Source organism: Branchiostoma floridae, chromosome 4 (genome assembly GCF_000003815.2).
Source record: "Branchiostoma floridae strain S238N-H82 chromosome 4, Bfl_VNyyK, whole genome shotgun sequence".
Lineage (NCBI taxonomy): Eukaryota > Metazoa > Chordata > Leptocardii > Amphioxiformes > Branchiostomatidae > Branchiostoma > Branchiostoma floridae.
This window is the reverse complement of record NC_049982.1, coordinates 33362101-33376617: the sequence shown is the minus strand read 5'-3', so window position 1 is coordinate 33376617 and position 14517 is coordinate 33362101. Positions and strand designations below refer to the sequence as shown.

Sequence of the window (14517 nt, the reverse complement as noted above, 5' to 3'; positions counted from 1 at the left end):
GTACTTTGAAGGACCAATTGTCTGTTTTGCATACCGGTAAACCACCTTATACATAACACACCAGGTTTGTACTGATTATATCATCCACTCGGACCAGGAATGACCCCTACTCTTTTCGATAAGTGCGTTGGGTTCTTTTACGTGCTTGGGGTGTGGCTCTCTTCAAACACGGGACCTCCATTTAATGTCCTATCTGAGAGACTAATTTCATAAGATAAAATCATATGTGATATCCAATCACATATGAGATCTGATATCCAATCAGATTCACCATAAATGCCACATGATGCATGTATGTAATTATGTTGCATTGCCACATGCAATCTGGGGACAATAAAGGATGTAAAAATGTAGCAGTTTTATCATATTTTGATATGATTTTTGCATACAACAACCTATGAGCATTCAGAAGTTAAAGGCATACAACAATTACAAGCCCCAAGCTATTCAAACCAGCAGAAATACTCAACTGTATGCACTTTTTCTGCTGCAATGCATTCTCCAAGACTCTCTTCATCAAAAGGGTCAGATCATGATGATATACAGTCAAACCTGTATTAGCGGCCACCTTTGCATAGCGACCAGCTGGCCATTGTGGTCCCTTTTTGTCGGTCCCTTGGATTTTTCCCATTGACCTTAGCATTAAGACATACAGTAGTCTATAGCAGCCACCTGTCCAACACGGCCACGGCCACACGGTCCTGTAGATACAGAAACACTGCCTATTGCGACCAAACGGCAACCGTATGTCACCCTGGCCTATATCGTAGTTTGGGAGGATTTGGAGTTCCCGGCAGGGTCACTTTGGCGGTAGCGGAAGGTACGCGTGCCTTGAACGTTAGAGCGCAAGTCTTTGTTGGCGAATGTACCAATATTGCGCATGGCAATATCAATCATTTTTGGTAGATTTGACTTTAGCAGGGTCAGTTAAATTTTGAGACGATCGAGACAATGGTACTTGGTGAGAAAGATCTGAGTGGGTACTGAAATCATGTGTAACTTATTTCTCGTGGTCAATTGATCAGCATTTTCTGTACAGTGGCCATATTTCTCTAGTCCCTTGAGTGGTCACTATAGACAGGTATAACTGTATGATGAAAATTTATTCTCTTCTCCACAAGTTCCGAAGAGAAGTCCATTTGCTGTCTACTCACAGATAGCACAGACACAATATGTGGGGTAGGGTAGAGGCGTCACCATAGGTTGATATCATCGCATGCGTAGTACAGACGCTGCGCCTCCTCCATCCGCGTGATATTCCTACCAGGAAGTTTGCAGATTACGAACTAGAACTAGAACACCCGACTGCCATGAGGTACGAAGCCACGAATGGGTTAGAGCGGTAGGGAACATCTGGGAAAGGTTAGGGGAGGTTCACTAATGCTTCTGTGACCCGACAGGAAATGGTAATTCTTGTAGGCTTAAAATGACAGATTCAACAGTGAATATTATTAACAACATTGTCCCCCAAACAATGATTGGGAAAGAAAAAAACATTAGAGACAGCCCTGGTTGAACTACTAACTACTACTAACCTGGTTGAAGTACTGTGCTATCTTTGCTTGAATGGCTAATTGTGATGGACGGTCAGGATCAGACTATTTGGTAAAGTGCATTGTATAATTTACCCACAGACTTCTCTCAAATATGTGAAGAAGTCTGCATAGAATTCTGTATGTAACCACAGAATTCTGCATGTGGCCACAGAATTCTGTGTCATGGGCACAGAATTCTGTGTCATGGGCACAGAATTCTGTGTCATGGGCACAGAATTCTACACAGAATTCTGTGTCTGCCTGCAGAATTCTGTGCCTGTCGCAGAATTCTGCGCAGAATTCTGCAGAATTCTGCAGATTTGACAAGTCCCTGGAGACCAATCAATGTTACCTACATATCTTTTATGACCATGTTTGTCATATCTAGAAATATCATGGGTGTTGGTTAAAAGTAGAAGGAGAAATCACAGGCTGTCCAGAATTAGAGTGACTGTCCGGAATTAAAGTGTCACCTGTTCCAAACATATGCCGTGGATTACAAAAATGAATATTGGAAAACGTCATAGAATATTCCAAGGTCAAAGAAGATGTGAAAGAACAAAAATGAAGAATCTATTGTTTAGTATATTCGTATTCTGTGTGGTCCTTCCTCGGACCACATAGGTTTCATAATGAAGGCAACTTTTTGTATCAAACTTTTTTATTCCCATGCATAAACATTTAACATGGCATTCTCTTGCTCCAGATCTTATTTGGCAAAAGCTTTCCCTTTGCACAACACGAGGGCAGATTCTCTGATTGGTTGACAGCTGGATAGTGGCAATGATGTCAGTAGTGGAAATGGGCAGTTAAGCAGAGTACGAACTGAGCAGTGTTCTAGGGCACAGGTACAAATCTGCGTAGGAGAATGTTCCTCTTTGGCAACTTTGAAACCTGCTCCAGAAAAAGTGAAATTCATTATTTTCAATGATACTTTGTTTTTATACCTATCACATCCTATCACCAAATTTTACCAAAGAAGATGTAGAAATGTCCATCCGGAAAAAAATTTTTTACCAGTCGAGAAATGTTACTACCAGTTATATCATTGAATGAAGGAACAACAATGTATACTTATATTCATTTACAAATGTATTGTATGATTGATGGACAGTATCCCATCATGGAAGATAAATGAGTCTAAAACTCTACTTAAGTAGTTTCAAGCTTTAGTACATAGATTGGTCTACAACCACAGACTGTTGTCAACTTGTGGTATGGTGGGCCAATCTTGGTTTGCTAAAGCTTGTCACTAATGGTACTATTTCCTCTTCATCCCCTCTACCGTCTTCTTCTGACATCCCTCGGACATGCATGGTGGTTGTTGAGCAGGGGCCACAGCTCCGCAGATCCCTGTCCGTTAACTATGGGACTGATTCTGATCATTCGGACCGGCTTGATCGGCCCTACCTGTACAGAACCCAGTCCATGTACCTAAGCTCTGGGTATCGCTCAACCCTCCCAGCAACGTACGAGGGTGGTGGTCAAGCGGTGGGTACCCCAGCAGTGTGGGCAGCTAACATGTATCGTGGTGGTTTTGCCCTCACACTAACACCGTCTCTTCACCTTTTCTCACATCTTAGCCCATGTACCGCAAATACATCTTCCGCTTTGAGCCTATCAAGTAGCTACCGTGTAGCTCTACCGTTAGGGGTATCGTACTTCTCTTTTCTCCTTCGCATGTGTGGTGTTTTTCCTCACGGTAACCTGGTATGGCTTCTCATCCTGGGTCTGGTGTCCATGTCCAGCTGCTATAAACTTCAAACAGCAGACACAATTATAGCGTGATAACCAGATTCCATTGTGCCTTTCTCTCAACCCAAAGAACTGTAACAGTTACTGCAGGGTAAGTTCTGTAATGTACAGAAACCTTTGCCTTTTGAGTTGTTGAACAGCCATAACTGTGCTTTACAGAGAGGATACCTGTCAGAATGATTGTGCAGCAGATTTTAGTCATTGTTTCATATCCATGTAGTAATCACCATCAAAAAAGTTTTCTCCTTTGTTTTAATGCAAGTCCCCCAAATGTCCAAGATGAATTTTGAGCAACAAGTTATGTTAGTTTTGTTGACCTATTGTAAGATAAAGCACCTAAAGACAAAAGTTACAGAACTGTTACATGAAATGACCTGTTACAGGAGACAAGTCGGAAACAGGCTTCCAGCAAGTCCAGGAAATCAGTAAAGCCCTTCCAAGTACGTGGTAACCCCCACTTGAAAGCTTTTTCCTTTTTTCAATTTTTTTTTAAAGATTCAGGTGGAAGCATGTATATAAAGGGAATGGGATTTTACATCAAATAGCTAGGTAATAGCAGTACAAATCAGCAAACACAACATAAATGTTTTGTGTGATTTTAAAAGAAAATAAAAATATGCACAATGTGACCTATCTACCTGCTATTGGATGTGTTGAAATTTGTGTATAGAAAAAGCACTATGTCCTGCCCAAACGCCAGACAAGTTCAGGTGCACATAAGTATGACAACATTTTTCCAGGTGGAAATTGATGATGATGGTGATGATGATGATGATGATGATGACACTGATGAACAAATTCCCATCAAGTCAGCTCCTACCAAGTCCAAGAAGAAGGAGATAACAGGCAAAGTACGTACATCATCACAAGCCTACCAAACACCTGTAGCAAACCTAAGGTACTTTTTGTATTCAAGACGTGATGATGCTATGGTGCCTTCCCCTCCATAATCACCTATAGAGGGCTTATCTGGGAGCTGATCTCTGTGCAGGGCTGCTAAGTGGGCTGTCTCCATTATTTGGTACACGAGGGTATACATGTACATCTGTCGTAGTAGGTTTGTCGTGCTGAGTCAGGAAGTCAGTAAGTAGGTTTTCCCAAGATACGTCAATACAGTATGCCAAATAGCAGTTACTCGAGCTACTGGATATGATTTTGGAAACGTTTCAGACACCATCAGATGTCTTTCGTCAGTGATACTGGCAAGATTTTGTTGGAGAGAGTTTTCATATCCTTGCTATGAATTCATTATTTAAAGCAAAAGAGGTCTATTTGGAGAACAGGTTCATCCTTACTATGAAATAATATGCAAAAAGGAGAGGAAGACAATTTTTAGTAGTACAAAAGAAACAAGGGTAAGACAAGTTAAAACTATGTATGCAAATGAGTTGATTAGCTCCAGTTGTTTGAATTACAGGAGCTAAGGTTTGGCAAGTTTGGTGGGGGAGGGGGAACTAGCGCCAGATCCCTAGTGCCAGAAAGTTCCATATGTAGGCCTCCTTTCCTGTTGAGGGTGGGATTGTACATTCTCACATATATAGCCTCTCTGACTCCCCGTTAGAACCAGCGGGGTTCAAGGTCTAGGATACCGTTACTACGTTAGATTGGGAATGGAAAGAGTATCCCTGTTTGTGTTGTAGGTGGTAGAGAATGGTAGAGGAGCCGATAGCACTAGGTTTGAAATGTTTTTTGTACCTTTCTTTTAGTGGCCAGCTAGTCTTGCCAATGTTTGTGTTTGCAGTTGGTCACATTTGAGTCTGTACATTGATTTGCCCTAGATACCTTTCCGAGGTCTGTCTTTTGGATGTACCAGTTTGTGCCAGAGGGGTAAGTAAGGTTTGAAGTAAGTGGCAATGTTGAAGCTTTGGAAGATTCGTCTGAGTTTTTCTGAAATTCCCTTGACATATGGGATGGTAATGCTGACCTTATTTCTGTTGGTCAATGTTTTGCACTTGAACGTTTTCTTTAAATTGTCCAAGGGCTTTGTTGAAGGTCCAGTTTTGTCAGCCACACTTTGTCAGACAGAATGGCCATGGCAAGAATATAGCCAGTTAAATTTTTGAGGATGTACATTATACAACCTACCATGCCCTTGTACCAAGTAATTTTTTCTTCATTTTCCATGCATGCAAAAACATGCTGTCAGACAAAGGAAAAGGCATATAGAAACACCTTACTGTGCCCCCTCCCCTCCATTGCACTTTTCTTTTAATGGGTATAATCATTCCCCAGTCCCATCAGATCAAATCCTTAGAATGATTCCTATTGCCTCGGGTACATCTAATATTCCTCTACTCTCAAAGCCACATACTGTTATTTGATACATTAAGTTAGTGGGGATGACAAAAGATACAGTACCAGATGTGCACAAAGAGAAAATGAACCCCTACACCTTGAGGTGATGACCACATTTAAGGTTTGCCCCACTTACCTCACTTTGAAATGTAGCTACGACAGTAACAAGTGAAAGTCCTGACCACAAATATGAGACAACACCAGTCCCAGAATGGGAAGTCATGATAACCACCTCTCCTTGAGATGGTTTCTTTGCAACTTTTTCCTTGGTCTGTCACTTTGCGCATGCAGCGTAGGAGATCCGAGATTCCTAAGACTGAAACAACAGTAAGTCCTTCCCCTGGTTGTCTGCACATGCTGTGACATACCTACATGTAGCACTGTGTGGTGTGCCTCTTTGCCTTTGCACTGTGGTTGTTCTTGTTGTGCTTGCTAATGGGTCTTGCTGGTGAGAGCAGTTGAATTCAATGCTTGCAAATCGTCAGCATGTCATAATTCAATTTTGTTTGTAGAATGTGAATGTGAATTTTGCATATCTTACTACTTATCTTTCAGATTAAGTACAAAAACAACAGCCAGATTTAGTTGCACAATTTATCATCATATCTAGTATTTTATTACGGTATCCTTGTTCCTTTATTCAGCATTTCTTTTGCCGTAGTTGTAAATCTAGACAATTATGTTACTCAAAACTACTAGTAGATACATCTAACTTTTTACAATTACAATGTATGCCCAGCCAAGTAGTGCTACAATGATATAACACTGTTCTTCTTATGCAAACTTCTGGTGTGTAATGTGAAACTTTTGTTGCAGGAGCATCCCAGAAAAGGTCCCATCTATGCCAGAACAAGATCACTTCGCAGAAAGACCAACACTTAACCAACAGGCACCTTCTGCAAGGGACACCAAACACAACCTGGGAGGACCCCTGGTCGCACCAACCCCACCAAAATTACCTACAAGAGAGAAAGCTTGCAAAGAGACTACAACAAAAGGAGCTACCAAGGAAATAGAAACAGATAAAATTAAAGGAAAATCACCATCAAAAACCACAGGAAAAGTTGGCATCAAAAAAAGAAAGATGGTGATCCAAAAACTATGAACACAACATCAAAGCCTCCCCCATTTTCTGCAAGGTTTTGAAAAATAATCAAAAACTTAAATCATCTATAATTCATAATGGTAATGATTATGAGTGTTTGAATCATGCGGTCTGCAAAAAGAAACACGTATACTGATATTTGTTCTACATACTGCAAACAATAGTCAGGAACGTGATGCACACATCTGTACTTACCTACATCCTGACATCTAATCACAGAATCTCACATAGAAAGGATGTGAAGCTGCTAAGGGATATAACATTCATCTTCTGTGATTAATTTCTTGATAACCAATTCACCTTTTTATAAGTGTCTAAAGAATCATGATCAACAAAACAGACAACTAAGTCTGAAATTTGATAATTTGTCAATATTGGTTGCTGAACAAATCTTTGATGAGTTGTTTTTACCAGGGGAGAGGTTGGACTTGTTTGCATTGATTGTGGCCTACAGCTGTTGCAGAACTATGTTGTAACAAATGCATACTAGTATACCAGTAAACCTAACACAAAATATCCTTAATCACATCTTCCATAAGTTTCATCAATCCATAAATAATTTCGGGTTGGTAGATCATAGGATATAGCAGTTTTCTTTTACACAACCAGTTGATCTCACCTTAACTGATGTTTCGATGTCTGTCAGATATCTTCCTCTGAGCTTCTTTGACATTGAGGGGGCCATGATAATAGATAGAGAAGGCAACAGACGCATCCATTGGATTAAAGAAGGCTTCTGAGAAGCTGTCCGGATAATGACGTCAACCCAGTAAAGAAACGGGACGAGGGGGGGGTGCAAACTCAGCCACATTTGGGATTGTGTTCTCACTGCACCACCTACGTTGACTATATATTGCAGCGAGAAGCAGAACTCCAGTAGAAGCTCTGAGGAAGATATCTGACAGACATGGAAACATCAGCTAGGTGAGATTGACTGGTTGTGTAAAAGAATACTGCTACATGTATATCCTTTTTTTTATAAAGTTGGAAAATCACTGAATAACATGATTTTCTTTCTTCACAACCAAAATCTTCAACTTGCTACTTTGTCAGTTGCACTGTATTGTGGATTATATGAAAGGGTAACGTTATATATTGGCCTTTACAACTATACCCCATTGTTATGATGACACAGTTATGGATCAAGCTTCTGGATGGTGAAAAAAGTGCTGAAACTTCCCTGATATTAGCATTTAAGTCTTTGGTAGCCGTTAAAGTAATACCTCATTTGTAATGATCATGATTTTGTACAATGAGCACTAGGATCAATTAATGAATGGGCCGGGTCACTCCCCAAAGTGCCAAAATTTCCCTGCTAACTTCAGACACTGGGAATTTCTGCAGTTTTTCTCTATGAGTCCCTCATATCAACTGACCAGGTAAAGTCACATGAGGAGGTACTGTAAAGGACAATACATATTAAGCTTTTCAATGATATACATGTGTGATACATTTGAAAAAAGTAACGATGGAGATATCAAGTATCCAAACTTTTGTGCTAGGGTTGAACCGAATGTTAATACCATTGGCACATGACATCAAGCAGGCTTTACTTACCACTGATGTTCAGGGACCGTGTAGTGGTAGAGAAGCTGATACAGAATGGGAATACGTGACTGCAATACATCGTTGCAATATTTAGTGAGGTGAAACATGTTTGAAGCGTGGGTCTTCCAGCCTTATTTAATTGGTATGTATATCACAGCTTGGTAGCTGAGCCATGAATTAAGTCTTCTGCAAAAGATAGCTTGCTGAAACTGCTCAGTCCAGAAACAAAATAGCTTAACCAAACCACAAGAGGAACTACATGAATATTCATTTTTACGAACATTAAGAAAATGCTAGCTTTTGCAAGGGAGCTGTTGCTTGCCTGGCTCAGCTACAAGCGCCATGTTCCATCAACAGTTCAAAGTGCCAATATTGACAGCACACGGAAAGGTTGAAGACGCCTTGAAGGACAAATAACCTAGTAAGAAGAACAAAAAGAGGTGGAAGCTGCTAACTTTCATGTGCTTTTTGTCATTGTTACATACTTCACGCCTGTTTTTTTTGCACTTCGCCATTAAAGGCTTTATTGCTTTTATAGAATACATTGTTTCAAACTTGTCATGCTAGTTGTACATGGTGATGGATCCGTGTGTATGTGTGTGTACAGATATATATATATGTAGATATGGGCATAATGGAAAGTTCTTTGCGTGCAATAGATATGCTCAAGTATTTCTCCAGGCTTGACAGTCTTGAGAAAATTACCAGTAGATATTAACACATTATAGAAGTAATTATGCTAACCTTTATTGAAAATGTGGTGTGTTTTTTGGCATATATTCAGCATATAGATTTCAGCATATTTTGGTTCAGATCTATATGCACGACCTTATACATGTAGGTAGGGATGTGAATTTCATTTGTGTCATTCTCTACATGTATCGGGGACCCTATAGAAGAAGTAACTTGGCTGTAATTGTGGCAGAAAGACAACAAATCAAGTTTTCCATTAATTTGTAGCATCTATGATTAGCTATTTAAATAAGTATTGCATATGTTACCAGAGTACTGTAGCCTTTGTACGGTGGTGCTTGCTGATATCTTTCATCTTACAAATGCTACAATAGTTTTTCATTTTTAATGAGTCTGTGAAAATAACTGTCAGTATTGATAAAATAATGTCACATTCCACGCTCTGTACATGTCAAAATGGGTGAAGTAGTTGAGCAAGAATATATGATGTAGATCGCACCGTTTTCACATAGTCAGATTCATTGGGCATGATTGTGCATGTTTAGTTTGCATATGTGTGAATGGTTTAGAAAGGGACTGAGTTTCTTTCTAATGATAAAACTCTGAAGAACACAGGTCCATAATTCTTTTTCTTCAAGAGACCTACACCACAGTCCAAGACAAAACAGCAGATTATGAAGATATCTTTTCTCATTAATTATGCTAATTAGCAGAGTATCATTTGCCTAGTTGATATTTATCAATGTATCTTTCTGAGTTACCTATTTTCAGAGTCCTATCATGGAAGGCAGTGGGTCCTGATCTGTTTATATAGCATGAGACATAATCATCACTAAGGGGTGAGATGTTAAATTCCTTGTTCTTTTGAAATACCGCCACAATTCGAGAGTTTGTCAGGAGAAGCACAAACACACTGTCAGGACATTTGGAGCAAGGGAACACTCCAGAGAATATAAGGACACAATAATGATACGTTTGGAGGTCTCATATTCCTGAACACAATTCATCTCCTTTTTTAATGGTCCTCACACCACAAATGGGCGCTAACATCGCTATTCGAACAGCCAATTCTGCTCACAGGTGCAGAGATCAAATGGCCCTCTACCTGTAGTCTTGAAAATACAATAATGCAGTGTAACTTTATCCATTCTTGCACCATTCCTACATATCTAATATTACATACAAAAAATCATTACTGTCTCCTTCTTGAGTTATTTTCTTTTTTTTAAAATGGGCCCCTGCACTAGCTTCAAGGGCACTACAGGTGGCCAAAACCTCCCAAGAGCTATGTGCTTACCACTCAAAAATCATAGTATGTCCAGAACATGACAAAACAACACCAGATGTTCCACTATAGTGCCATAGCAAGATGTTGGGGGTCTTATCAACACTTACCCACACACTAGTACCAAATATCAAGGTTATTAACACAAGCAATATCAAATCATGGTCACACACTCACACACAAAATCATAATCCCAACATCTGCTTGAACATTTCTGTCAGTAACATTAGCTGTCATTGGAGACTGCAGCATGTAAATTTTATGGATGATATTCTGTGCAGACTCCAAATTTAATGAAAATAGGAAAAATAATGCATGATTGTCAAATTAATAACGTTAGTCTCCAAGCAGACATGTCAGCTGGATGAAAAAAAAGAAGAATTTAAGTAGGGACAAATAAGTTATTATGGGATTTCAGTCTTTTGGCTCTGCAGTCTATCCACCTATCACGTCTGCCATTTCCTGGTGCTAGTCTTTGAAGTCTACTGATGTTTCTAACATGTGCCAAGGCCACACCAATCTAATTTCTTGCTTCTCAGATTTTTTCATAAAAATATTGGGGGGGTCGGTCGTAAAAAAAAGGTTAGTAGTCAGCGAAACGTCAGCAGATGAGAAAGACTGTGTAAAAAAACTGTTTCTGCTTTGCGAGTGAACCTTGACAGAACAAACATGCCCAGGACTTGTAACAGGAAGTGCCTTGTCCGCCATGAGAATTTGTTCTGTCCAAGGAGGTTACCTCCTTGTTCTGTCCAACATAAAAATCAGCATAATACAAAATTACAAAAAGGAAATATGGTAAAGTAGTCTAATATCCCAGCTGTTATCGTGGTGGCATAAGATAGTATCATATTTATAAGCTGGGGAACGAGTTTTGCCGGCAGAGGAGATTTATTCCACCACGGCAACATTGCATCGTCTGATCAACAAAGCCTTCTTGGAGAAGCCACAAAGCCCGGACCTAACTGGCTGGTAGACTTGGGTTATTATCTCCTACCAGAGGTTGGTGGGGAAGATTGTTACTTTTTTTCTCATGTCTCCCGTTTTTTGTCAGCTTGGCGAGTGCGGACAGGAAACGATGATGATGATGACAGGAAACGAGAGATATTAGAAAAAGTCATAAACTTCCCCCCCACCAACTTCTGCTTGGAGAGTAGGCTTGCGTCATTTCCTTTCCCTCTCGTTGTTATGGAGGGCATCGAAACGTAATGACCTCATGTTTGCAGAGTGTCATGAAAATGACTGAAAGGTACTTTCTGCTGTAAAGATAGTTTATTGAATCAACTTAACTATATGTATGTGGTTATCAAAGCTGATAGTTGTTTTAATCCCTCCAAAAATTTTCTAGAACAAAATTAACCCTTCTCCCGTTCACGCTGTGCTATCGCCCTCTACTGTTTTTGTTTGGCGACGGTCACCATGGAGACGGGATGCAAATAATCTGCGCGAAGCAGCTGTGTCCTCCATTTTGTAAACTTCGTCTGGAAAGAAGCGGGTGTGATTTCTGTGGTTCCCAGTCTTTCCCGACCGATTTCGGTAACATCTGTGGTCGTTAAGCACAGTTTTCTTGTTGAAGAATGCCTGGAAGTTCGGTTGGTTCGGCCTCGTCGCTGGGAAGCGCGGGCTCCAGACGGGCGGCGAGCAGGCGCTACAGGACCGTCAATCCTGGTGGCTCCACCGTGGACGAAACTCTCTTTGGCTCCACGAAGAAAACACAGCAGACCAATGGCAGAGGTGGTGGGTCACCGTTTGAGGAAGAACTGCAAACTGATCGAAGGCATGTATACTTGAAATAATGTTGTAACGTTTATAGTTGTCTATCTTGTAGATGTCTGCATCGATCGCTGCAACAACGAAAACGAAGAAATCACTGGTGGACACTACATCGGTTATGACGTTCATCAATTATTTATTACAATTTCTTGTGATCAGACTGCGATGATTGTACATGTATAACTCTCTTGTTGCCATGAATTATTAAGATCATCATGTAATGTATCACATCATATGGATACCCCACTGTAGATCGCACAATGCAATGTCAAGAAGGCAGTCTTCCCTAGAGCCTGGTGTTTGTAACCCACTCATACGATTCCAAAGTCCAAAATAAAATGTTTTTATGATGTTTCCTGCACGTTGTCACTAACAGTTTCCTCTACAGCCTCTCCACATGTTACACCAATGATACACTTTTATAACAGTTTCTTAATTGTTGTTGACAGGCTGTCCTCAGGTAACAACAAGAGTAAGAAGGCGGGGAGGGAGACCATTCAGGTCATCACTAAGGACCTCATAAGGAACCTGATAGTCCCCATGGAGGACCCCTCCGGACAGTCCATTATACTACATCAGGTGAGGGCAATATCCTGTCTCCAAAAGTAAAAAGAGAAGGTCGTTGTGCAAATTGTAGTTTGCCACTTTAAACATCCTGATATTTCTTACCGAACTTTTTTGAATGAACTAATTAATGTATGGCTACTTGATTTTGTCATCTCAGTACATGTTTGTTATATTTCCTAGTTTCTATCATGACTGTTGAAAGGTCACAATTAGGTAATATATGTAGGTGGAGGAAGTTACATATAGACCGGTACATATGACCCGGCTATACATATAGAATACACTGTATTGTATTTTATTTATGTCATGCTCACATAAGAAAACACATGTTTCGGTATCAAATGCACCAGAAGTTGAGAAAATGTTGTATCCTTGAACAAAAAATTGTAACAACAGCAATTCTAACGTCCAAATCCGGTATTCGAATTTTTAACCGTGGGGTATTCGGCCTGTTCGAAATAGTTACTCGAAGGAAGCCTGTATGATACAGCTTTCGAACCTGTGTGATACAGAAAGTTATTGCACGGTCCGGAACACCTGTATCGAACGTTTTCATGGCCCGGGTATGGCATAAAAAAGAATACAAATAAAAATTTTGTTTTAGCTCAAGGGATTTAGCGTGCAGTTGTTTGGGGCTGAACTCTGTAATTTATGACCAAAAAATCTGAAAAACAAACTTGTTTGTGTCCTTTCAAGTTTGTACCACATAATAGTCACATGCACCTCTCTTGTACAAAGCTTTATGAATTCCCGGTAGATGCTTTGACAGTAGCTATAGCTGTATGTTGTGCAGTCAACCATTTTTGTTGATATTTGTTCCATATACATGTAGCTTTTTCAAAAACCTTTGAGGAGGGTTGTCTTATTTCTGTGAAGAAACTCAATTTTGTTGTTTTATTTTGTTGGGATTTATCATAGGGAGAGTTTGCAAGGATCAAGTCTGCTGCCCGTGTCTTGACCAAGGAAGAACGCGAGAGGTTGGAGGAGATGAGGAAGAGGGAGAAGGAGGAGGCCATAGATGCCTGTGCTCAACGGAAGACCTTCATGAAGGTCAAGGACCTTGACCGCAAGCAGAACGAGAAGCTGAATGACCTGGAGGAGGAGGCCCAGGAACAGGCGCAGTACTTGTTGGAGAAGGCCAAGAAACAGCAGGAGGAACAAGAAGACGAGATCAAGGCGCTGAACGAGTTGATCCTCAACGCCAAGTGTCACGCCATCCGTGACGCCCAGATCCTGGAGAAAGGGGTGATCCAGAAGGAGTTGACTGAGGAGGAGAAGAGGCTGGATCTCATGATGGAGGTGGATAGGGTCAATGACCTGAAGCTACAGGAGGAGATCACGTTGCGACGTAAGCAGGAGAGGCTGATCGGCAAACAGCAGATCATCGACCAGATTCAGCAGAACGAGGAGGATAGGCTGCTGGACCAGGAGAAGAAGGACCAGGAGGCTCGGCAGATGCTGCAGTACCTGGAGAAGCTGCAGATGGAGGATCTGAAGGAGCTGGAGCGGAAACGGCTGCAGCAGCTGGACATCCAAGTCGAGATCCAACGAGCCAATCAGGAGGCTGACGACATGAGGGCCAAAAAAGCGGAGCAGGAGAGACTTGCTGACCAGAAGGTTATTGAGTACCAGAAGCAGAGAGCACAGAGGGAGGCAGAGTACGAGGCGGAGCAGGAGCGCATCAAGAAGGAGAAGGAGAAGGAAGTGGCACGTCTGCGAGCCTTGCAGGAACGTGCTAAAGATCTCCAGGCAGAGAAGGATGCACTGCGAGCCAAACGGAACCAGGAGCAGGCCGAGCGCGAGTGGCGGAAGAAGGAGAGAGAGGAGGCTCGTCTGAAGGCAGAGATGGAGGAATTGTTGAAGAGAGCTCGAGAAGACCAGGTCATGAGTAAAGAACACTTCCTGGCAGTCCAGGCACAGCGAGAGAGGTCGGAGTTCGAACGCGTGCTGCGGAACAAAAGCGC

At 41.2% G+C, this 14517-nt stretch overlaps 2 protein-coding genes across 8 annotated transcripts in view; both read left to right on the top strand.

The window, feature by feature from the left end:
* The window catches only part of LOC118414743 (receptor expression-enhancing protein 2-like), a 50957-nt gene extending 41523 nt beyond the window's left edge, over positions 1-9434 (top strand). For 2 of the 7 annotated variants that reach the window (XM_035818954.1, XM_035818955.1), the window contains 4 exons: positions 2868-3026; positions 3674-3730; positions 4031-4188; positions 6402-9434. In XM_035818954.1, the coding sequence (XP_035674847.1) occupies positions 2868-3026; positions 3674-3730; positions 4031-4188; positions 6402-6690 (663 nt within the window). In that variant the 3' untranslated portion in view covers positions 6691-9434. The remainder of the gene's footprint in view (positions 1-2867; positions 3027-3673; positions 3731-4030; positions 4189-6401) is intronic. The other 5 variants (XM_035818958.1, XM_035818956.1, XM_035818957.1 and 2 more) reach the window with 5 other exon arrangements.
* Positions 9435-11594: 2160 nt separating this feature from the next.
* The window catches only part of LOC118414742 (cilia- and flagella-associated protein 45-like), a gene marked incomplete in the record, with an annotated part of 3735 nt that continues 812 nt past the window's right edge, over positions 11595-14517 (top strand). The window contains 3 exon segments of the mRNA XM_035818953.1: positions 11595-11990; positions 12436-12565; positions 13472-14506. Coding sequence (XP_035674846.1) covers positions 11791-11990; positions 12436-12565; positions 13472-14506 — 1365 coding nt within the window.